Source organism: Triticum dicoccoides, chromosome 7A (genome assembly GCF_002162155.2).
Source record: "Triticum dicoccoides isolate Atlit2015 ecotype Zavitan chromosome 7A, WEW_v2.0, whole genome shotgun sequence".
NCBI lineage: Eukaryota > Viridiplantae > Streptophyta > Magnoliopsida > Poales > Poaceae > Triticum > Triticum dicoccoides.
This window is the reverse complement of record NC_041392.1, coordinates 665,769,354-665,794,104: the sequence shown is the minus strand read 5'-3', so window position 1 is coordinate 665,794,104 and position 24,751 is coordinate 665,769,354. Positions and strand designations below refer to the sequence as shown.

The following is a 24,751-nucleotide window of genomic DNA, read 5'->3' as shown; positions in this document are numbered from 1 at the left end:
CGTTGTTTCACCTCCAGAGTTTCTGGTAGTCGTAGAACAGGATAGCCACAGAGTCAAAGCTGGCTTGCTGCAACTAAACCCCACATTACCCTCTTGATACAAATGCATGTATGATAGGATCTGATGTAAGTCTTGCTGAGTACCTTTGTACTCATGTTGCTTTATTTATGTTTTTGCAGCGGAGACTTCGGTCTTACTAGGGTTCTCTTGGGCTTCGACTAGTAGCTAGTACCTCAGCTACGATCTTGATCGGATGTTGTAGATAGTCAGGCTCTTCAGCCTTTTTCATTTGTAGATGTCTGTACCCAGACATGTAATGCTTCCGCTTGTTGCTTGTATGCTCTGTATGATGGGTCTTGTGACCCCTGTTTGCAATAAATGCTATGATGGCTCTTCTGAGCCTTTATCTATATAAGTTGTTGAGTTATGCTGTGATGCCATGTTGTACAGCACATACTTGCATGTTATGCGTACGTGTAATGTGTATTGCTATGTGTGGGATCTGACTATCTAGTTGTTTATCCTTAGTAGCCTCTCTTACCGGGAAATGTCTCCTAGTGCTTCCACTGAGCCCTGGTAGCTTGCTACTGCTCCGGAACACTTAGGCTGGCCGGCATGTGTCCTTCTTCGATCCTGTGTCTGTCCCTTCGGGGAAATGTCACGCGATGAATACCGAAGTCCTGCTAGCCCGCTACAGCCCGGTTCACCGGAGTCCTGTTAGCCCAGTGCTACAGCCTGGATTCACTCGCTGATGACCGACACGTTCGATGCTGGGTCATGGATGCCTGTCCCTGTAAGTTAGTGCCACTTTGGGTTTACGACTAGCCATGTCAGCCCGGGCTCTTTATCATATGGATGCTAGCGACACCATCATATACGTGTGCCAAAAGGCGCAAACGGTCCCGGGCAAAAGTAAGGCGACACCCGTGGGGATACCGTGCGTGAGGCCGCAAAGTGATATGAGGTGTTACATGCTAGATCGATGTGGCATTGAGTCGGGGTCCCGACAGTGGGTTCCTACACGTCAGACTTTTACTCCTAAACAAATTTGACCGGTAGACAGTCAAAGGGGTGGGTGAAACGTGTCAAACGAAAGAAGGGAAACACCCTGTCACACGCGTCAATTTTACCATAGTTGTAAAAAAAGTTCAAAAAAACCAGAAAAAAGAAACCCTTACGGGCCTAGTATTCTTAGTATACCTAGCCCGATCGCTCTCCTGCCCCTCCTCTCCTAGGCGTCGCGTTGCTTGATCGTTTCCCACTCCCACAAGAAGTAAACCTCGGCCGCTCTCTGACCAGGGTAATGGCGGACGGCGACGTGGCGCCGGCAGTGGCGGCCATGGTTGCGGCGGAGGCGAGGAGGAGGAGGAGGGACAAGGCGGAGCGGGTGGCGCTGCCGGCCGGCATGGTGCTGGTGCAGCTTCTGACGGTGGGCACCATGCTGCTGTCGACAAGAATTGTGAATCCCGCATTCATTCACTGGTACAGTTACAGGTAGATATACATGGCGTGATCCCTACATGCAGGGCCACGATGGGATAGTGGCGATTGACCAGGACGCCCTACATTCTAGTATCTACTGTTACAACAGAATGACGTTACAAGGAGCTCATACAAACATACAACGTGACAAGTCAACACCCCCCCGCAGTCCGAACGGTGCCAGGCAAGACATTCAAACTGGACCGGAACTCATGAAACACCAAAGAGGGGAGCCCCTTTGTGAAGACGTCGGCAAACTGAGATGTAGTTGGTACGTGAAGCACTTTCGCCTCGCTGAGTGCCACATGATCGCGAACAAAGTGTAGATCGATCTCCACATGCTTCGTCCGTTGGTGCTGAACGGGATTGGACGACAGGTACACGGCGCTGACATTGTCACAATAGACAACGGTGGCACGGCGAGGGGGACGATGAAGCTCGCCAAGTAGTTGTCGAAGCCAGCACGACTCCGCCACGCAATTGGCGACGACACGGTACTCGGCCTCGGCACTGGACCGGGACACGGTGTGCTGCCGCTTGGACGACCAGGAGATGAGGTTAGCACCGAGGAAAATGCAGAACCCGGAAGTGGAGCGGCGGGTGTCGGGACAACCAGCCCAATCGGCGTCACTGTAGGCAAGAAGATCGTGGGACGAAGAGCGGTACAACTGCAAGCCATAGTGAGTCGTACCACGGAGGTAGCGAAGAACACGCTTGAGGAGCTGATAGTGGACATCGAGTGGGGCGTGCATGACGAGGCAAAGTTGCTGGACGGCGTAGGAGATGTCGGGACGCGTCAAGGTAAGGTACTGTAAGGCGCCGGCAAGACTACGGTAAAGCGTAGGGTCATGGAAAGGGACGCCACCGGTGCTAGAGACCTTACTATGAGTGTCAACAGGAGTGGAGATAGGCTTGCAGTTAAGCATATGCGCACGGTCGAGGATCTCAAGCGCGTATTGTTCCTGCGAGAGGAAGAGTCCGGTGGTGGAGCAATGAACATTGATCCCAAGGAAGTGGTGAATGTCGCCTAGATCGCTCATGGAGAACTCGCCGGAGAGAGATGTGATGAGAGACTGAAGCGGGCTGGTGGTGTTGGCAGTAAGAATAATGTCGTCAACATAGAGAATAAGATAGGCAAGGGCATTCCCACGGCAGAGAATGAAGAGGGAGGTGTCACACTTGGACGATACAAAGCCAAGCGTGTGGAGAAATTGGGTAAACCGAAGAAACCAAGTGCGGGGCGCCTGCTTGAGCCCATAGAGAGACTTGTTTAGGCGACAAACATGTGTAGGGCGAGCCGCATCCACAAAGCCCGCGGGTTGTAGGCAGTAGACGGTCTCAGCCAAATCGCTGTGAAGAAATGCGTTCTTGACGTCCATCTGGCGGATGGGCCACCCATTAGCCATCGCAATGCTGAGGACGACACTGATAGTGGCTGGCTTGACCACGGGACTAAACGTCTCCCCATAGTCGATGCCGGCTTGCTGCGTGAAGCCGCGCACCACCCACCGAGCTTTGTACCGCGCCAAGGTGCCGTCCGGATGAAGTTTGTGGCGGAAGATCCATTTGCCGGTCACCACGTTCACACCTGCAGGACAAGGAACCAGAGACCAAGTGTCATTCCGAATTAGCGCATTAAACTCATCTAGCATCGCGGTGTGCCAGTGCGGGTCCTTGAGGGCTGCTCGGTACGAGGATGGCAGAGGAGAGGGAGTGGTGGATACGTGAAGATCAAGGATGTCCTTGGGCATGGCATAGCCAGTTTTGGCTCGGGTCTGCATCGGGTGAGGGTTAGCAGGCGGTGCAACAGGGACGGCGCGGGCTGGTAGGGGCTGATCAGGTGGCGTGGACTGGTGAGGCGAAACAGAGGCAGGGGAGCCACACAGATCGAGCGTGCATGGGGGGGATCCCGAGAGCGAGACGTGCGGTGGAGTGCATGGGGAGGAGCCCGAGAGATCGGGGGCTGGCGGGTTTGTGGGAGTGGGGCCTGGCGAGGGACCAAGTCGGGCGGGCAGGATTGGCGAGAGCGCGGGTGGGCTGGTGGGGCGGGTGCGATCGAAGGAGGCGGGGACAGTTGGCGCACGAGGAAGGGTGGGCGCGCGGGCCAGCGGGAAGGGTGGGTACGAGGTACAGATAACGAGGGGCGGCTCCGGATTTTCTGCAGCGGGGGATCCTGCGAGATCAGAGAAAGGAAACGAAGATTCATCAAATACCACATGGCGAGAAATAATAACTTTGTGCGTGGATAAATCCAAACAGCGGCAGCCTTTTTGTTCACGGGGGTACCCGAGGAAGATGCAACGGGCAGAGCGAGGGGAGAGTTTGTGAGCAGCGGTAGCAGAGATGTTCGGGAAGCAGAGACACCCGAACGTGCGTAGGTGGTCGTAGGTTGGGTGGACGCCGTAGAGGAGAAAATGAGGGGTGAAATGATGAATGGCGCGAGACGGACGTATATTGAGAAGAATGGTGGCGGTGTGCAAAGCTTCTGCCCAGAAGGAAGGAGGAAGCGAGCTTTGGAAGAGGAGCGTGCGGACAACGTCATTGGTCGTGCGGATATGCCGCTCGGCTTTCCCATTTTGTGGAGAGGTGTGGGGGCAGGTGAGACGAAAGGAAACGCCGTTAGAGGAGAAGTAGGCGCGAAGAGCGGTGGTGAGAAATTCGCCGCCATTGTCACACTGCACACATCGAATAAGTACACCATATTGGGTAAGGACAAACTGAAAGAAACGGAGAAGAACATCACAAGTTTCAGATTTTGCACGAAGAGGAAAAGTCCACGAAAAATGAGTATAATCATCAATAATCATAAGATAATACTTGTAGCCTGAGCAACTCACAACCGGTGATGTCCACAAATCACAATGAACTAAATGAAATGGGGCGGTGGTGTAGGAGGTGGAGGAAGGGAAAGGGAGGCGTGTATGTTTGCCAAGTTGGCATGCGGTACATAATGGTGATTTGCGGGCATCTTTATTACAAGTTTTGAGGAAATCTAAGGAAAAAGGGGAAAAGGAGGAGGAACTCGGGTGCCCAAGCCGCCGGTGCCACAAGTCATGTGTGGAGATGGTGAAGGCCGACGACGGTGCAGCGCCATTGGTGCCGGAGAAGGGATAGAGATCGCCTTCACTGTTGCATCTCAGAAGAACTTCCTTGGTGGCTAGATCCTTCACGGTAAAACCAGCGGGGTTAAATTCCACAGAACACAAATTATCGCGAGTAAATTTGCGGACGGAGATAAGATTCTTAACAATATTAGGAGAAAGTAGAATGTGACTGAGATAGAAGGGGCGAGGTGGGAGATGAGCAGTACCAAGGGCAAGTACAGGGAGCCGAGCTCCATTACCGACGATGATATGACGAGAATAAGGTGCTAATAAGGGACGAAACGAGGTCAAGGTACCTGGGTCCCCGGAGACGTGCAACGCGGCACCTGTATCCATGATCCACTCGGCAGCATGGGGCGAGAAGGCGGTGCCGTAGCTGGGCGCAGCGTGGTTGAGGGCGCTGGCGTCCCACGAGAGAGGTGGTGTGCCGTACGAGGCGGGTGGAGCGGGAGTGGGCGAGGGTGCATCAGGGAGCATCACGGGATATGCCTGCTGCGGGATGCCGGGGCGGGGGCCGAAGATGCCGGCGCTGTTGGGTGGAATCCAGGGGGCGCACGGCGGAGGGAAGGGCATCCCCATCGGCGCGAAGTAGCCGAGCCAGGGCTGGCCTCCAGCGCCGCGCCCACCGGCTGTGTCACCGCGGCCACGGCCACGGCCGCGTCCGCGCCCGCCGCGCCCACCGTTGCGGTTGGCGCCGAGCTGTCCCGCGCGGCCACCACCGCTGCCGCCGTTGCCGCCGCCACCGCCGTTGCCGCCGTGGCCGCCGCGGTCGTCGTGCTGGACGGCGGGGACTTGGGCGCCCTCGGCGCGAGCGCGCTTGTCCAGGGTCAGCTCGGCGAGGACGAGGCGAGAGAGCGCCTGGTTGAAGGAGGGCAGCGGCATGGTGGCCTGGAGGATGGCGGCCTGCATAGCGAACTTGGGCCCGAGACCATCGAGCATCTGCAACGTGAGGGCCTGATCCGTAACCGGCTCCTTGACATCAGCGAGGGAGGCGGCGATCCCTTGCAGACGACGGCAGTAGTCGTTGATGGAGAGATCACCACGCTCGCAGCGGCGGAACTCCTGTCCCAGGTGCATGGTGTGTTCAGCCTCATTGGCGAGGAAGTACTCGTGTAAGCGGCTCCAGATGGTGAAGGCAGTGGAGCCGGCGGGAGCGATGATGTCGAGGAGGTCGCCGTCGATGGTGGAGAAGAACAGCAAGACGAGGGTGTTGTCGTCGTCCCGCCAAGCAGGGTCGGCGAGACGGCGATCCGCGCCGACGCGGATATGGTCCTCCGCATGGTACCGCGCGAGCACGAGGGTGACGTAGTTACGCCAGCGGGTGAAGTTGCTGTCGTCAAGAGCCAGCTTGAAATCCAGGACGCCGATGATGCTGGCTGGTATGGGAGTGGAGGGCGCAGCCGGGGGCGGTGGCACAGGGAGAGAGGCAGTGTTGGGTGGGTGGGAAGCTAGGGGAAGATCGCCAGATGCAGGGAGATCAGGGGAGAGCGATGCGCGTGGCCGCTCACCAGAAGACAGGCCGGCGGAGAGGTTTGCAGTGGCCGAGCCATCGTCGTCGCGCATGAGGGGAGGCGAGGCGGAGGGAGAGTGGGAGGAGCTGGTAGACATGGCAAGGCTCTGATTACCAACAAGAATTGTGAATCCCGCATTCATTCACTGGTACAGTTACAGGTGGATATACATGGCGTGATCCCTACATGCAGGGCCACGATGGGATAGTGGCGATTGACCAGGACGCCCTACATTCTAGTATCTACTGTTACAACAGAATGACGTTACAAGGAGCTCATACAAACATACAACATGACAGTTCAACATGTCGAAGGTGGCCATGAACCGCGGGATGCACCCCCTGGTCCTGCTCGTCTACCGCAACCTCGTCGCCGCCGTCGCCGTCGCCCCCCTCGCCGCCGTCTTCGAGAGGTACGCCGTACCCGCGGGCGCGTCCGGAGTTGACTGACTTTGCAGACCGGCATGCGTGGTACGTCGCCGCGTCCGTCCTTCACTCCGCCACGAGACTGACGCATGTCCAGAGTGACGAGCAGCATGTGCGCGCGCACAGGAGTATGTACTCCTACGTCCGAGAGCATGCACAACGTGTGTTAATACTGGGTGGTTTGTAGTACGAGCCACGGGCGTAGCCAGGCCGTGTTGGGGCGGGGAGGGGAAGAGCTTCGTGACCGTGGCCACAGCCGCGCTCTGTGGCTACAGTAGTAGGCTCTGTGGCTACATGGTGATGGCCCCGGGCGTATAAATATTCTGGCTACGGCACTCTGGCGTGCGTACGTTTGACCGCACCGAACGCTGTAATTCGTACGTACGTGCTCGTAAAAACCTAGCTGACCCCATCATACTTCTTTGTTCTGCTTATCTTCGGTTTGTTGTCGACTTGTGAACGTGTCTGCGCGCGCGTGTGTGTGTGAGCCAGCCCATCTCCATTGTCAATATCTTTCTGCATCTGTGCTGAAGATGAAGTCACTTCTAACTAGCGTTCCAAATGGCCCATCCACCGCCCATGTAGCTATAAGAGTAGACCACGATTTCGGTGAAAAATGGCAAGCACCGTTGCTTTTACTTCGAAGCAGAGATGGCATGTTGACAACTCACGCACCAAGAAGAGTTCCAATCCTGGCAAAGATATGTCCAGCAAAGTAGCTAGAGGCAAAAGAAGATGACAAGAAAACATGATCTAGTCAATCCACAAATGACCCTTGTGTTTTAGCTAATCTATCATTATAATAATAATAATAATAATAATAATAATAAAAGAAGCCAGAAGGTAAATCTTACGTTTTTCCTTTCTTTTCAAGACCATTTGTTATATAAAAGCAGCTAGGAAGAGTTTGTCAAGGATGAGCGTGGATGGCTGCAGGGAGATGTGGATGGTTGATATCCTAGCTAGTTCATACTCATCCTTGATATCCTAGCTAGTGCACGCAGGGAGTACATACTACATATGTTTTTCAAGACCATTTGATATCTGCTCTTCTTAATTACGCCATGCGCGTGGATGGTTGCAGGGAGATGTGGAAGAAGGTGAACCTCACCGTGCTGGGCTGGATCTCCATCAACGCTATGTTCGGGTAATGTTCTACCTGCAACTCACAACTACTTCCTCTGTTCCTAAATTGAACGGCCAAAACATCATATATTTAGAAACGGGGTAGCTTGCAATGCCGGGTTTTTGGTCATGCATGCATGGCAACTTGGCAACATGGCAACTTGTGCTAGACATGAGAGTTTAAAGCCGCTGTACTACTACTCCAGTTCACCTAAAGTGAGAAATGACCTAGTTTAATTCTTTAGTTGTTGATGACCATGATTGTCGGTTCTTGGTCCAATCTCTATCTCTACCTAATATTAAAGGACGGAAACTTTCATAGTTCTCTATACGTCACCCTTCTATATTGTTGATTCTGTGTTAGTCATAAAAATTGATGGCTGAGATATAAAAAATAAATATACCTTTTTAGAAGCACCGGGCCTGACACGACAATTTTATTCCAAGATGTATACGGCTGACACATAACCCACAGTCCATCATGGCCCTCACGTTTCATTAGTTGTCATTGAAATTGCTTACCAAGTCCGTGTCCAAGTCGTATTACACATCCGGTGCACGGGACCAATAGTTCCTACACTACACAAAGATGGATTTGCATCATCTCGCCCGAACGCAACAAACTATTCGCATCTCCCAAACTTTAAAGTTGCGCTCGTCCCTTCCACCGCACCATCGTGATTAAAATCTGGCAAATCTCAAACTCTGGAATCCTGCCCAGGGCCGCCCCGGCGAACCCCCTGTCTGTCGCCGCCACCATGTTGTGCTGCCATGACCAGAGCTGCACGTGCCCACCCGTCCTTCCTACCCGGCTTCCTCGCCCAGCAACAATACCATGGAGTGAGGGCGACGAGTACCTGTTCATGCACGAGGACATCACGGACTACGATTCGCCGCATATATTCATCCCGGCGTCACGAATCAGTGCTTGGGCCTGGCCTGTGCTCCTTGCCGTCAGACCTCCTGGACGGCGTGTGCACAATGCATGCATTCTCATCCTTGTGCGTCTCGCTGCGATTGTTGCCGGCAGCAATGTTTGCCTGGCTGTGCGCTCCACGCTTGCCAGCGGCAAATGTTACGTTGTTTCGGTCTTTCTCGGCTGCACACCAAGTCAGCACGATGCCGCCGTGAGACAACAGTTCCAAGACAGACACCCGGCGTTGTTACTCGCCAAAGTGAGCATAGAACCCTGGGCACAGCCGACGAGGAGGAGCGCAAAGCGCCTCGGCGAGCTTGCTCCTCAGACCCGTGATGATGTTGACATCACTGAGACGCGCGCACCACCAGCAAAAGCTTTTGCGGTCGAGCTCTGTCTGCTTGAGATAATAGGTTCTGGAACCACATCTCCACCTACCACCTAGCCAGATCGTGCTTCTCACCTTGCAATGCAAAACAACCCAGTCAAAATCGGAAGCATACACCTCCTAATTTTATTATGTGCCTATGTTGATAGAAATAAAATAAGACCTGCAATTCAAATCATCAAGTATGCCACTCCGTTATGGTATTAGGAGAAGGTAGGCTTCATCCTTTTTTTTGTATTCTTTTCTTTATCTCTCATCAGCAGATCTTATCTATTTGTCCACCATGAGTGAATGAAAAACAAATCTGACTTTTATTACTTTTTCTTGCATCACCAGTTATGAAATAGAGATGCTAGACCATGGCAGTTTTTTCAAGGTACAAGATTTCTATTAACATGGAATACTTGCAGGTGTATATCATTAATTAAGAATGAATTTTGTAAGAAAATCTGGTCCTGGAAGTTTTTTGGTTGCATTACATTTAAATTTGTATTTGCACCCTTTGCATTTTCCTATACCGATTAGCCACTCCTATAAAATTCCATTGCTCATCTAAGATGAAACAAATCTGAACATTCTATTTGGCGCTTTGATTCACTTAAAAGATTATATTTGAATGATGCCAAAGTTTGCTAGATGACGAGGTGACACAGTTATATTTATAACTCTGGATAAAAATGAAATAGAAAAGTAATAAATTTCTCAAAAATTGTATATTATGAGATCTACGTAATTGGCCCATGCGAACACGGGTTGTTGACTTTTTTCATAATAAAGAAAGGCGAAAAATTCTCCCTATGTTCTATTATCCCTCTTGCGTATGGCCGGCAAATTAAGCAATTTTAGTACATCGAGTTACTTTTGTTGATCACGTCTGTAGTTCTTTTAATATGTCTGTATATAATTGTCCAGCCTGACTTTTTTATGCATATAAATAACTAGCATTACCCGTGTTAGACAGTCGTGTGCGAAGATTTGTTTCTCCTGTTGCAACGCACGGGCATTTTTGCTAGTAACAATTAAAAACAAAATTAGTTTAGTTCTATATGTATCTTTAGATAATGAGTGATTGGTCCGTTTGCAAACCTCTACCAGTTCTCCGTTACTTTAGTTAAGGCCTTGTACTACCTCCATCTTGGTTTATTGATCCTTTTCGTTTTTTGTGTCAAAAATTGATCATAAATTTAACTGACAAAATGTTAATGCATGTCATAAAAAATATATCATTGGATTCGTATTTCAACATAGTTTTCAATGATAAAAAATTTTGTGACATGCATTAGCATTTTGTTTATTAAATTCATGGTCCAAATTTGACACAAAAAAATATGAGGACCAATAAACCATGACGTACAATGCAATGCAATGCATGATGTTCTTAGGGATTTTTTAAGCGTCTACCTTCTACACATAAGCACGGCGGGTGCTTAAAGAAAAACTGGTTTATTTCTCTAAACACTCCGTACAAGGCCCTAAACAGCATATCTGAAAACAAATTGTCATGTACTAAAAAAATAAAACAATTTTTCATGTGCCAGAGAAAAATAAAATTGTCCACACTAGTTTTGGTTCTTAATATTCTGGACCGATTAACATTCTTTGTCTTGACACAAATTCAAATATATGTGTGTGTATGATCTATGATCTACTACTAGAGTTTTGCTTGCGATGGGGCTGTACTACTGGGGGCTGCGGGACACCAGCGCCGCCTACGCCGTCGACTTCCTCAACCTCATCCCCGTGGCCACCTTCCTCATCGCCGTCGTGCTGCGGGCCGAGCGCCTCTCCCTCTCCCACTGGCCCGGCAGGATGAAGCTCCTGGGCGCAGCGGTGGGCGTCGCCGGCACCATGGTGGTCAGCTTCTTCAAGGGCACTCGTCTCCCGCTGCCGCACCTCCACTTCCACGACCACGCCCACGGCGGCGCGCCGACCGCCGCGCCACACGGCACCCGCGACATGGCCGCCGGCACGCTGTGCCTGTGCGGGAGCTGCGTAAGCTACGCGCTCTGGTTCGTCGTGCAGGCCAGGGTCGCCAAGGTGTTCCCGTCCCGGTACTGGGCCACCGCGCTCACATGCGCCGCGGGCAGCCTGCAGTCCGCCGCGGCCGCCGCCGTGGCGTTCGCCCTCACCCCCACCGGCGACAGACATGGCTGGGCGGCGGAGTGGAGGCTGGGGTGGGACCTGCGCCTGGTCACGGTGGTGTACTCCGGGGTGTTCAACACGGGCGCCACGTTCGTGCTCGTGTCGTGGGCGGTGGCGCGCCGCGGGCCGGTGTACCCGCCCATGTTCAACTCGCTATCGCTGGTGGTCACCGCCGCCGTCGACGCCGTGTTTCTCGGCACCGACCTCTACCTCGGCGGTGTTCTCGGGGCGGCGCTCGTCGTCGTAGGCCTCTACGCGTTCCTGTGGGGCAAGCGCAAGGAGCTCACCGCTGCCGCCAAAGGGGACGACCGCGAGCAGGGGCTGCGGCGAGGACACACCGACGATGGCGTCGCCTAGCTAACTAGAGCGATCGATGGATTTAGCTTACCTGCTCAACCAATCGTAGCATGATACTAGCATCGTACTTACCAGTAACTTGAGAATGGACGTGGATTTTTCCTAACTAGTTGTGGGCACAACCTAAATCTTGACCGTAGATCAAGCATGATGTCCAATTGACATGGCCCACTTTGCTGTCAGGTCTGCATGCCCCATCTGTGTATACGAGCCATGTGACCAATTTCAACATACTAGTAAGTGTGCACGTGCAACGCACGTCTATTTGAACTAATAAATATGCACACGCAATACGAATCTATTTGGATTAACATATTATACTAAACTTAATACAAGACAATTTATTTATAAATTTGAAATTTCCCTATAAAGTACACGATCTCTTATTTCCAACTCGTATAAATAATTTGAAATATCGTTTCTTCTTAATCAACATGTCTCCTGTATTAAAAGACCACCCATTTTTCTCAATTTATAAAATTTAAAATTATTTAGAAGATTCATCATGATTCTTCATATGCACACATTTATGCAAGTATAGTCACACATAAAAATGTCACTAAGGACAAGCTAAGGAACCGTTTCAGTGCCAACAAATTTCAGTCAAGAATTACACAAGATCGTCATGAACATATACAGAGAGAAGTGACCTCTCTTTCTCCGAGATTGATCGAGCAACAAGTTTTTGTGTATATCTATCCGACACTACTACATATATACAATATAACATCTCTTATAATCCCTAACATCTAAAATCAATTTCAACTTCCACATGGCATTCTCCGTCTTTATGTATGACATGGTCAAGAAAGAATCCCGCCAATTTCTCTTGAATTGCTCGTATGCGATTATGTGGTATGAGTTCATTCTGCATCTGTTACATCTAATTTAAAGAAGAGGGTCAATACATATATATGAAAAAAACTCAACACAATTGATGGTAATAAAATAAAATTATGAATATTGTTTATGTACTAAATGATATGAAATTTACCATGACCACAAAATATCCTAAATTCATCATCATCATAATCAACATGCAGTTTTTGCTTCTCTTGTATGTAGTCCAAGTTTTCTATCAGGAAAACATGTTAACTCAACTGTAGATAAGGACGGTATGAAAATGCTCATGTAAAATTACAATTGCCATGTATCTGCTGGACAAACAAATACACTTATGCAAACTTCAGGTTTTTTTAGTAAAACTTATGCGAACTTTAGTTTTTTTTTTCATTAAAACTTATGCAAACTTCTAGGTTTTTTCAGTGAAACGTAATTTCATGACTGCAAGTAAGGTCTTGGTTCAGCGAATTTGTCTGTGAGTTCACTATGTAGTCGTGAGTTGGCCATGTAATAACCGGTAGTCAGTACTTAAAAAACAGGAATGTCTGTTGTAGGTACGCGAAAATCAGTGAAAAAATAAAGAAAGAAAGAAGGCGAACGTCTCTGTGTGTGCTCCAACGCTCATTTGTTTCTCATTGCCTCATCTCTAGTTCCTGTACTTCTAGATGTGTCACCACCGGTGAGGTAGCGATGACAGTAAAAAAACAACACTCGATACTTACTTGGTTAATGCGTGCGTGTGGTGCGTTCGCGTGAAGGCGAGCGTCTCCGTCGTTCAGGTCTGCGAGCGGCCGCGGCGACCGTGTCCTCTCACCAGCTGGGCGGCATTGTCGACGCAGGTGAGTCAGTCGTCCAGCTTTGAAGCGGCGGCCTCCATGCACCGGGATTAGCTTTGGACGACGTCGTCCACGAGCGAGTACCGGACAAGCGTGTCCAACAGAGCAGCACGCGTCAGAGCTGAGGGAGTCGGCGGTGGCTTCGGGCGAGTGAGATGGGGCCGTGATTAGCTTCACCTGTTGCATAGTGGTCGAGACCTGCACCGCCTTGGGGACGATGATGGTTGGCGACCAGGCGAATCTACATGCATGGCTGTGGGGGTAGATTTTTTTGGCCCGCTTATACTGGTCCAAGATACTCAGCGTTGCCCCCACTTGAAGGACCTCGGCGGTGGGTGGTTGTCAGTGTGGGTGTTGTGGATGGAGCTGAAGTCGACGCGGATGCCAGTGGTTTCCGGAGAGCATGCCCATGATGTGGACGAAGGCGTTGCAGTCAGTAGAAGTGTGTTCAGAGGAAGCCGCAGCTCCTCCTCGCGTGTCTCCCATTGTGGCTCGCGTGGGTGGTGGGCTGGTGACGGCTGGCGACTCGCGATCACGATTCCCTGATAGGAGACGATAGAATGCGCTCGCGATTAGTTTCCTAATAATTAGATGCGTTCGTGATTAGTTATCTAATAGGATGCAGCCATGATTAGTTTCCCAATAATTAGATGCGTCCGTGATTAATTTCCTAATAGGATGGCTCGTAATTATTTTTCTAATAATAGGATGTGCGCGTGATTTTTTTCCTAATAATAGGATGGGTTTGTGATTAGTTTCCTAACAATTAGATGTGCTCATGATTAGTTTCTTAATAGGATGTGTCCGTGATTATAGTTTCCTAATTGACCAGGCATAGATTTTCATATTTTCCTTTGCGGTGGAGTACGGTCAGTCAATGTAAATTGCTAAGTGCACACAAAGAACAGATTCGGTTAAGGCTAGCCGTTAGATTGAGTTTAGTGGGACTAATCATGCGATGGTAATGTATCCGTATACATTTTGTCGGGTGCACTTAGAGAAGATAATGTTTGCTCTTTTAATATTTCAACAGATCAACAGATGGTATAGTGAACCGTATTCCACCAGACTAGGCTGTAGATTCTTTTTCCCCTAGATCACGCATGCCTTCCTTTCCCTCCAGTCTATCGATTACAACTGTTGATTCGACTAGGATTTGTAATTGCACCAGATTTCTTTTTAACGCGTGCTTAATTAATTATTAATGTATAAAACTCCTGTGGAAGATGCCAAAGTTCTTTTTAACACGTGTTTAATTAATTATTAATTATTAATTATTAATACCTAAGTGCATTTATCTTCTAAAAATGTATCCTTCTTAGTAAATCTCTGGACATACAAAGCTCTGGACGCGTCCTCGCTAAAGTTCGACGCTAGCATGCAGAATTTCTGGTGGTACTGCTCACAAATGTGGGGCTCACTCGTCCACCCCCCACCACAAGCTCCTTCCCTGAGATTCTTTATGACTGTAAGGATATTGTACCAAATAAATTAACAAGTTCTGTGTTGAACAGCAGGAAAGTTCTTTATATTGATCTTTAATTTTTTTGCGAGGGATTCTCCATATTGATATAGGCCCATCTTTTAGGGCTCATTTGGTTGCGTGGGTTCCCCCCGGGATCCCCACGTTTTTCCAGGGCCCGAAATCCACATGGAGACCCTCGCCTGGGAAAACAGCCTTCTCATTTGGACGACCCGTTCGATGTGGTGTGCCTGTCCGAACCCTGCCCTTTCCCCGGGAAAAGGTCCCACACCTCCACACTCGTGGAAAATCCTCCCGCCGTTTCCCTCGCGCGATCTGATCTCCGTTGCCTCGCTCTCCCTCCCTCGCCTGTGCCTTCCAACCCTCTCTTCCCCTCCCCTGTACCAACAAATGAGGAGAAGATCTCTCCCGTGGAAAGGAAGGGAATTACGTGTGCTCCTGAAGTTCCCCCGAAGGGATGTAGTACCCTGGGCGTTCTTCCCTGAGTCACCAAACAAAGCCTTAGCGGGAAATAGCCAATGGACCTCGGGTGCCATTGCACCCGAATTAATAAAAAGTTTTAAAATATTTAAAGAGTCAAAAAATATGAATCTGTTTTGTAACAAATCTGACTTAGTGTAATACTAGCGCGACGTGTTATTCTCGACGGGAACAAATATAATTGTACTACGTAAAAGTTACTATTCGCATTTTTTGAACTTGCGATTTTGTCTTCTCTTTTTTGCTGAAGAAACCACGAGAATCATTCTTTCGTGAAACTTTTTACACGAGTAATACATTAGGCCATGTTTACTATAAAAATAATTTAGAAAGTTTTAAGTCTCCTTTTTCTAAAAGTGTTTTTCCAATTCGGGTGCCTGTGTTGTACCGCGTCACAAGCTTGTAGCAGCACTGTGCACTTCAAGCTAAATTCTCCACCCCCCTTGTATCTCCCACTCGCCAGTACTCGTGCAAACACAGTCAGCTAGGCCCTTGCTTTTTCCATTGTGAATTTATATCTCGTTCAATAGTCCAAAAGATTCAAAAGACGCCTCGTCACTCGAGTTAAAATATGTTGCTCAATGCAGATCATCGTTTTTTCATATACAATTTAAGTGCATTAATATGACAATATCACAACTTAAATGGTCGGTCAGAGTATATTTAATCTCAGATGATATGAATGCCATAGGAGTAGTTATATGGCCGGTCAGAGTATGTGAAAGTTGATACTAGGCGTTGAGTGAAAAAGGCCCGCTATCGGGTACATATGACTATTATCTCTAAAGCTCTTCATAGTCGATCATAAGAGGACCGCAATCAAGGATAAAAAGTGTGCATCGGCGATTATACGGGATGTAGCATCTAGTGATGACAGTATCACAATAAATGTGGTGTTGGTTTTCCAAAGATCCTGAATGAAAAAAACTTACCGATCGATACAACAGTAACGTTCTTCATGATTGACTGTAATAGGTCCGCCTACGGGTACATATGGTTTCTATCTCTAAAGTTCTTTGCGGTCGACCATAAGAGAACCGATATCCAAAGGTGTTGGTTTCCCAAGATCCCCAATGAAAAAACTTATTGATCGATAAAATAGGATTACACTTCTTCTTGGTCGAGTGCAAGAGGCCACCTTTGGATACATATGGCTGCTATCTCGAAGTTCTTCGCGATTGATCATAAGGGGACCGCAATCAAGGATAATAAGTGTGCATCGGCGATTATATGAGACGTAGCATCTAGTGATGACAATATCACATTAATTGTGAGGTTGGTTTTCCAAAGATTCCGAACAAAAAAACATACCGATCGATATACAACATTAAAGTTCTTCATGGTTGAATGCAACAGACCCGCCTATGGCTACTATCTCTAAAGTCCTTTGCGGTCGACCATAAGAGGACTGGTACCGAGGATATAAAGTGCACATCGGTGGTTATATTGGATGTAGTTGTCTAGTGATGACAATATCACAATAATTAAGGTGTTGGTTTCCCAAGATCTCCAATGGAAAAATTTACCGACCGATATATAACATTAAACCTCTTCTTGGTTGAGTGCAAGAGGCCATCTTCGGGTACATGTTGCTGCTATCTCTAAAGTTCTTCGCGGTCGGCCATAAGAGGACTGCAATTGAGGATATACAGTGCACATTAATGATTATATGGGGCGTAACGTCTAGTGAAGGATTTGGATTCCTCTCCATCTTGGCTTGAGGAAGGAGAACCGCTGAAATCCGGAGGAATGCACCAGCCGTCGCCCTCCTTCTCTAGCTATCCCAGATCTGGGGCGTCCTCAGGGGAAGTTGGCTGGGAACAGAAGCTGCTCATGGACACGCCAAGATTGAGATTGAAGGATTTGACGGAGAAGACGATGAAAGAAAAAGAGTAGCTTATGAGAGGAGAAACCTGAACAGGGGATCTGTGAATGACTCCGCACCAAGATTCATTGGTCAATCGTTAAGAAACCTGCAGATCCGGGCACGGTCGCGCGGGGACGGGAAGCGTGGTGGTTCCCGGTGATGTTGTTGCGTCTGCACGATTGGATTCAAATTTTGAATTGCGTCCAGGTCGGGCGGATGGGTCACGGGGTATATGGGACAGGCCCCGCAGGCAAGTACGAGCTAATTGTGGGCGTAGGTGTAGGTCGCTACATACGATTTGACTGTATTCATTCCGTATAGCATTGGCAAAACTGGAAACGCTTTATTCCGGTGGGCTATGTCGGGGCACGCTCGCGCTGATCCACATGCAGCAGCGACGGCAACGATTCGCGTTGCGCGCGCAAGCAGTTAGGAATAGCCATATTCGCTTGAGATTGCCATTGACGAACACGGTGTCGGTGAACGGTTCGCGCATCTCTTCTTTCTTTGACGATCTAATAATAATGTGCGTAGTGAATCTCCTATCAATCTGCGCCGGCGAGCTCCAGGTCCACGCCGAACAGCCGGAGGCGCCGCCCCTGATGTGCCCTGCCGTCCGACGTCGGGCGCTGCGGCAGCGCTGCTTGCAGGAGGAGGCTTGTTGCCGGCGCCGAGATGACCCCCGTGCCGCGCCTCCGGCAGTCAGTCGATGGAGAGGCACGCACCGACGTGGGGAGGCTTGTTGCCGGTCCCACCGCCTTTTGCACACCACCTGTCCACCCCCCTATTGCGCAGTGCCTTCTCTGCTCTCGCTGTTCCGTTGCCTCATGCCTGGTCGCGCTAAGCTAAACAGCACACCGCGAAAGACTACCACCACCTTCCGCCGACCGCCGGCCTGCCTACGCGAGCTCCTCCCGACAGCGACACCCCCCTCATCTCGACTCGGGAACACTGTCGTCGTCGAAGGAGGAGGAGATGGAGCGGCCACCGCCGTCGTCGCGAACATGGCGGCCGCGCTCGCGGGCACCGCCGGTATCCAGGCGTCCTCTCCCTCTGCCGTCGCCTCCGAGGTGAGAGAAGCCACAAAGGGTCCCGCCGACGGTGGAAGAGCGGATCGAATCGAGCTGATGTGATGTTGTTATGGTTGCGCTTGCAGAGAGGTACCGGAGCGGCGAGCAGAAGAGGGCTCCGTCCAAGGCTGAAGCCTAAGCCTTCAAGGTATAAAAGCCTTCTCGATTCGGTTCAACTCAGATGCCTGAATATGTTACAGTTCTGCCGACTTCTTTCCGGGGACAGAATTTAGAGTATGATGTTCTGTAGCTGTGAGTTATCTTCAAAGGCGCTAACAGTTATTATTGGGTTTCTTGCTTCATAACTCTTACAGGGAATTGGATTTGCATGCTCCAACCTTTTGTCATGTGTCGCCATCTTGGAATCTCTTGTCAACTTTGAAAGTACGTTCAGTTGGACAGCATCCTTCATGGACAACCCTCAGTTAAACAGTGCATTCTGTAATCGTACTTGATCTCTTTCCAGCTTGGTACTACATCAGAAGTTCTGAATGACACAATATAAAATGCTGTTCCTCACACAGATACTCACGAAAGTTGTTTGTGTTGGTAGGTCCAGTCGCTCCCAAGAATGATTGTTATGGATGAAATTGGGAGGCAGGTTTGTTCCTCTACCACTCTTGCTAAATGGATATATAGTTCACGGTCATGTGTAGCAGTGCTTATTTTATTTATTTTTCCGCTACCGTTTTGACTCTGAGTAAGCAGCAGGATATTCAGACAAAACTCCTCATGCCTCATAAGTTATAACCCTGAACACTCATGGTGTCCATTGTTATTACTTTGTCATGCGTTCCCATGTATACCTGCACGCTTGTACATGGTTGTCTTTTATCTCTAGTTCTTTACTTGGTTATAGTATGAAATCACTTCACAAGTTCATCGTGAGGTCAAGTTCGTTCAGGCTTCTGACGAGCAATGCATGTTTTCCAGGTTGAGCTTTCTCTTGAACCTGCAAGTTTAGCTCAAAGAAGGGGTGCAACTCCAGGCGATAGAAAAGAATTTGCTTACTCAATCTCCAATCAAACCATGTTACAGCTACATGTCTCCAGAGGAGCAAATAATGGTATATACATTCGAAGAAGGCTGTATCTCCCAGAGTAAGCTGAGAAAATGGTTAATCTTGGTTTTCCAATTGAACATGTATACAGGGTTGTTCACATAAACTGAAAAAGGATTTGTTCTGAATATCATATTTTAAATCTGACGTTTTAATTTGCAAGCCATGCCATGACAGAGAATATTTGAAAAACAGGCAACTAAATTAGATGTTGGGTATAAGGCCAATCTGTGTGTAAGCATTTCACAGCAAACCACCATTTTATTGATGGTTTGGCTTTAAATCAATCGTGGACAACACCTGATCAAACTAAAAGAGCAATTTGTCAACAAAAAAAACTTTGAAGTGCGGAATTGGAGGAAAACCTCGAAAGATTTAGGTACCTTTACTCCACCTTATGGTTTTGGAAGTATTTTTGTAAATATAATACAGTCATTTCCTCCATATATCTCTTGATACCAGAAAATCTGGAGGGCACTAGGAATGGTCTGCATGATACAGAAAAATCCAATGAAGCAAAGTGTACCATCCAGGAAAAGGGAAGTGTCATATTTAATCCTCTGAACTCATTTTCGCTGAATTAACTAATTATTTGGAAGCCTCTTTGGCTTAGCATACACTGCTCATTTCTTTTGTTAAGATTCAAGGTAAATGAACCTATCTATTTTTGTAGAAATGCATTGAATTCAGAGTGATTTTAGGTTTAAAACTAAGAGCACTGGCAGTTTTTTTTTTTGACAAAGAGCACTGGCAGTTATTGATCTCCTCAAACTACAAAAGTAGTTTGAGACTGTCAGTTATTATTAATAGCAAAGGTTCTGAAACATGAAAATATTACTGTTAGATGCTATCATATTTACATCACGCATCCATCTATTGAGAAATTTAACTCAAACAAAAACACATGCTCTCCTCAGATCATGTATGAGAATTTCAACAATGAGATGCCAATAAAACATCCTAAAAAGTCGCTAAATATGGCAAAAATGTTGACCTCCCGAACTGTTAGCAGTACAACCCGATATATCAATTTAGTTTACCTGTATACATAACGACGGCACAAAAAAAACTGTATACATAACAACATCGACATACATGACTCTGTATGGACTAACATATATCGCTAACATGAAAAGTGAGTGCATATATCACCCCAATCTCAGTATGCAGCAATTAAGTAAAGCTAGTTGCAAACATATACCGTCAAGGCATGAGGTTACTGCTGTTCTGTTCAACCCCATTGTAATCATGCAGAAATGGACGCCGCTTCAAAGCAGAAACGTTGAGCTTTTCCCTTGATAGTATTCTGAAGGAACAACCCAGGTGGACGCAAGAGTACCTATGGATCCATCATTCTACCCACATCAGTTCTGAAACAGAAAACCATTCTACCCACTGGATTTCAAACTGAGTAGCCAAACTCAGTTACAATCATGTTGCTACAAAGGAATCTAAGATTAACCAACCTACCATCTTATCATATTTGTCTACACTTACCGACGAAAACCATCTCACCAACTGCCATGCCGATTGGCATTATCCTTATTTAGCAGCCATTGTTGACGGGTGGATAACACCTTTGAAAATGTCTGCATGTTGGACAGTTTTGAGATTTAGTAACTGCCAAGTTGTCAAAAGAGGGACAGAAGGTCTAAATTATTGCTGGGAAATGAAAGTGACGGGACATAAACAGCGATTTTAGGAGTTGTTGAAATATTAGCACACCGCTTGCAACTGGCAGAAGGCAATAATGCAAGACCAAAAATTGTATATATGGAGCAGGCTACTGCTACTTGCCAACCAAACCAAGAGGGGCATGGCAATGGGGGTCATGAGTTTCCTATGGTCATTGCTAGCGCTCCTGATGATCGTCATGGTGATCGCCAGCGATGAGGCCGCGTTGCTTGCTTTTAAAGCACAAGTCAGCGATGGCAGCTCGCTGGCCTCCTGGAATAGCAGTGCTGATTTCTGCAGCTGGGAAGGCGTGACATGCAGCCACCGGAGGCCCGCGCGGGTGGTGGAGCTGAGCTTGGACAGCAGAGCACTCGCCGGAGTACTCTCCCCAGCCCTAGGGAACCTCACGTTCCTGCGGATGCTCAACCTGAGCTTCAACTGGTTCCATGGGGAGATTCCAGCAAGCCTCGGCCGCCTCCGTCGCCTACAGAGGCTAGACTTGAACGACAACTCCTTCTCCGGCAAGTTCCCTGTAAACCTGAGTTCCTGCATTAGGCTGAACAAAATGGGACTACACAACAACAAGATTGGCGGCCACATCCCAGCTGAGCTCGGCGAAAAGTTCATATCCCTAGCAGTGATCTCGCTGAGGAACAACAGTTTCACAGGTCCCATCCCGGGGTCATTGGCCAATCTGTCCTATCTACGATATCTGGATTTCTCTGCCAACCAGCTAGTTGGCTCAATCCCACCAGTGCTCGGAAGCATCCAGACCATGCGGTTTTTCAGTCTCTCCCAAAACAACCTCTCTGGTATGCTTCCACCTTCTCTCTACAACTTATCGTCGCTGGAAGTTTTTGATATAAGTCACAATATGTTGTATGGAAGCATTCTGGATGATATCGACAACAAGTTCCCCAAGATAAATGGTCTTTACTTGGGTAATAATTACTTCGCGGGGACCATCCCTTCCTCAATATCTAATCTATCTAACCTCATACAACTCAGCCTGGGGTTCAATAGATTTAGTGGGTATGTGCCTCCAACATTGGGGAAGTTGCAAGCTCTCCAACATCTCCACTTGTCTGACACTAAGCTTGAAGCAAATGATAACAAAGGGTGGGAATTCATCACTTCTTTGGCAAACTGCAGCCAGTTGCGCTTCTTGTCACTCGGCGGCTACTCTTTAGAAGGATTGCTGCCAGCTTCAGTTACTAACCTCTCAACGACTCTTCAAGAGTTATACTTACTGGACAGTCGGGTCGCTGGAGTTATTCCTGCAGACATAGGCAATTTGGTTGGTCTCACCAGGCTTGCAATAGCAAACAATTATATCTCCGGAGTGATCCCAGAGAGCATCGGTAAGCTGGAAAACTTGGTTGAGCTAGCCTTGTATAACAATAGCTTGTCTGGCCTCATACCGCCGTCAATAGGGAACCTTTCACAGTTAAACAGGCTTTATGCATACTACGGAAACTTGGAGGGGCCCATTCCAGCAAGCCTGGGGGAGCTGAAAAACCTATTCTTACTTGATTTGTCAACAAACTACAGACTTAACGGTTCAATACCCAGAGAGATTTTGAAATTATCTGGCCTTTCTTGGTACTTGGACTTGTCATACAATTCCCTTTCAGGACCCCTTCCTAATGAGGTTGGTAGCTTGGCAAACCTCAACCAACTGATTCTATCAGGAAATCAGTTGTCTGGCAAGATACCGGATAGTATTCAGAATTGCATAGTCTTGGACTGGTTATTATTAGACAATAATTTGTTCGAGGGGAGCATACCTCGATCACTGACAAATATTAAGGGGCTCAGTAAACTGAATCTGACCATGAATAAGCTCTCTGGTAATATTCCTGAGGCCCTTGCTAGTATTGGAAACCTGCAGGAACTGTACCTAGCACACAATGACTTTTCTGGATCAATCCCGGCAGTTCTACAGAATTTGACTTCATTGTCCAAATTGGATCTGTCCTTTAATAATTTGCAAGGTGAGGTGCCAGATGGAGGTGTTTTCAGAAACATCACTTATGTAGAAGTTGTTGCTGGGAATACCAATCTGTGTAGTGGTAGACCTCAACTTCACTTGGTTCCATGTTCCACAAGCCGCATTAGGAAGAACAGAAAAAGGATGTCAAAGTCTCTTGTAATTTCGCTAGCAACAGCTGGAACAATCTTGTTGTCAGTTTTGGTTCTTGTTCTTGTTTGGATACTTCGTAGGAAGCTCAGACAAAGCCAGAAGATACTAGTGCAGTACTCAGATGCTGAGAACCATTATGAAAGAATCCCCTATCATGCATTAATGAGAGGAACTAACGAATTTTCAGATATTAACTTGCTTGGGAGAGGAAGTTACGGTGCAGTTTATAAGTGTGTTTTGGCAAATGAGGACAGAACATTGGCTATCAAGGTGTTTAACCTCGGTCAATCCAGGTATTCCAAGAGTTTCGAGGTTGAATGTGAAGCCATGAGAAGGATACGGCATCGTTGTCTCATAAATATCATTACTTCTTGTTCAAGCGTCGACCACCAAGGTCAAGAGTTCAAGGCATTGGTGTTTGAGTTCATGCCAAATGGTAACTTGGATGGTTGGCTCCACCCAAAATCTCAAGAGCCCACTACAAACAACACGCTCAGCCTTGCCCAGAGGCTTGATATTGCTATCAATATTGTGGACGCAGTAGAATATCTGCACATCTATTGTCAACCATTGGTAATCCATTGTGATCTTAAGCCAAGCAACATTCTTCTTGCTGACGACATGAGCGCCCGCGTTGGAGACTTTGGCATATCAAGGATCCTTCAAGAAAATACAAGCGAGAGGATGCAAACTTCATATAGCACAATTGGAATAAAAGGTTCCATTGGCTATGTTGCTCCAGGTAATTGAAATATCTTCTGATTTTATCTTTCCTTCGCACGTAAATATGGCATTCTAACCACGAAATGTTGCATAATTGCAGAGTATGGAGAAGGCTCTGTGGTCTCAACTCACGGTGATATTTATAGTCTTGGCATATTGCTGCTTGAGATGTTCACCGGAAGGCGCCCAACAGATGACAGGTTCATAGATTCATTGGATCTGCATAAGTTTGTCGAGGATGCTCTTCTAGATAGAACCTTGGAGGTAGCTGACCCAACAATCTGGATGCACAACGAACAACACGAGAACAATACTATTAGAACGCAGAAGTGCTTGGTTTCAGTGTTGAGGCTTGGCATATCCTGCTCAAAGCAACAGCCTCGAGAACGAACATTGACAGGAGATGCAGCAGCAGAGATGCGTGCAATCAGAGATGCATACCTCGCGTTTGCTGGCTAGGTTACAGGGGAACATGAAGCAGGAAAAGAAGCCCTGACTCAATAAATTCAGAACAGGATTGAAAAACCAAGTTTGTACAAGACACGATCCTGCGATTTATATGCAGCGCTTTAGTTAGTACTATAATTGTTCTCATTCTGGGATTTGTGTTTCTTTACATCTGTATCAAATAAATGCAAAGTGCAGAACCATTTTTTATGTGTGCAATAATAGCAAGTTCTAGTCATTCCAGAAATGATTTCATTCTCAAAACGGCACACATGCTGGGAACATTAATTCATGGTTAAGATAAACCAGTAGACAATAATTGAGACTGCACCACAAAGCATGGTTCATCTGTAGAAAAACACTAGACATGGAATGGAATCCAGTAACAGCAAATGGATATATACTGGACCATACGATAAGCAAGCAGAGCAGAGCAGCATAGATTCAGACACCACAAACAAGAAAGAAAAACTCACGCACTGCAAACGCATCAGTACTATTCAGACATGCACCAGGCAATAATTCCAAAAGTAGCAGCACATCAATACATAAATTCCCAGAATCACTGACGATACAACAAGGCTCGCGAGCAGCAGTAATTAGCACCGGCGGTCAACCAGACGAAACCTAAGACAAGAGGGTGTGATCTTGGTGCCCTCAGGGACGGCGTGCTTG

At 47.9% G+C, this 24,751-nt stretch overlaps 3 protein-coding genes and 1 long non-coding RNA gene across 6 annotated transcripts; 2 read left to right on the top strand and 2 right to left on the bottom strand.

Annotated features, from left to right (window-relative positions):
* Positions 1-4,255: 4,255 nt before the first annotated feature.
* On the bottom strand, positions 4,256-5,182 carry LOC119330581. The gene is made up of 2 exons (XM_037603695.1): positions 4,883-5,182; positions 4,256-4,646 (listed from the first exon to the last, which is right to left on the bottom strand). Exons 1-2 carry the CDS (start codon positions 5,163-5,165, stop codon positions 4,606-4,608), a joined length of 324 nt encoding a protein of 107 aa, XP_037459592.1. The 5' UTR covers positions 5,166-5,182; the 3' UTR covers positions 4,256-4,605.
* A 1,220-nt stretch (positions 5,183-6,402) lies between these two features.
* On the top strand, positions 6,403-11,450 carry LOC119333836 (WAT1-related protein At1g09380-like). Its single transcript, XM_037606590.1, has 3 exons — positions 6,403-6,509; positions 7,607-7,669; positions 10,607-11,450. The coding sequence occupies exons 1-3, from the start codon at positions 6,403-6,405 to the stop codon at positions 11,448-11,450; spliced, it is 1,014 nt and encodes a 337-aa protein (XP_037462487.1).
* A 7,672-nt stretch (positions 11,451-19,122) lies between these two features.
* On the bottom strand, positions 19,123-24,173 carry LOC119330969. Of its 3 annotated transcripts, none has more exons than XR_005160349.1 (6): positions 24,071-24,173; positions 23,762-23,910; positions 20,560-20,678; positions 20,291-20,428; positions 19,473-19,577; positions 19,123-19,398 (listed from the first exon to the last, which is right to left on the bottom strand). It is a non-coding gene; the product is annotated as an uncharacterized LOC119330969 (long non-coding RNA). The 3 variants fall into 3 exon arrangements; XR_005160347.1 differs by having other exon boundaries at positions 20,587-20,678; XR_005160348.1 differs by having other exon boundaries at positions 19,123-19,389; positions 20,587-20,678.
* LOC119330968 (putative receptor-like protein kinase At3g47110) lies at positions 20,685-24,117 on the top strand. The gene is made up of 2 exons (XM_037604118.1): positions 20,685-23,648; positions 23,730-24,117. The coding sequence occupies exons 1-2, from the start codon at positions 20,840-20,842 to the stop codon at positions 24,086-24,088; spliced, it is 3,168 nt and encodes a 1,055-aa protein (XP_037460015.1). The 5' UTR covers positions 20,685-20,839; the 3' UTR covers positions 24,089-24,117.
* Positions 24,174-24,751: the final 578 nt, after the last annotated feature.

Bases quoted from the DNA above. Each gene is read 5' to 3' on its own strand.
- LOC119330581 (XM_037603695.1), bottom strand. From the start codon at position 5,165: ATGGGGATGCCCTTCCCTCCGCCGTGCGCCCCCTGGATTCCACCCAAC. The intron at 4,647-4,882 runs GTACCTTGACCT...TTTACCGTGAAG, and splicing joins GCACGTCTCCGGGGACCCAG to GATCTAGCCACCAAGGAAGT.
- LOC119333836 (XM_037606590.1), top strand. From the start codon at position 6,403: ATGTCGAAGGTGGCCATGAACCGCGGGATGCACCCCCTGGTCCTGCTC. The intron at 6,510-7,606 runs GTACGCCGTACC...GGATGGTTGCAG, and splicing joins CTCGCCGCCGTCTTCGAGAG to GGAGATGTGGAAGAAGGTGA. The intron at 7,670-10,606 runs GTAATGTTCTAC...ATCTACTACTAG, and splicing joins TCCATCAACGCTATGTTCGG to AGTTTTGCTTGCGATGGGGC.
- LOC119330968 (XM_037604118.1), top strand. From the start codon at position 20,840: ATGCAAGACCAAAAATTGTATATATGGAGCAGGCTACTGCTACTTGCC. The intron at 23,649-23,729 runs GTAATTGAAATA...GCATAATTGCAG, and splicing joins CATTGGCTATGTTGCTCCAG to AGTATGGAGAAGGCTCTGTG.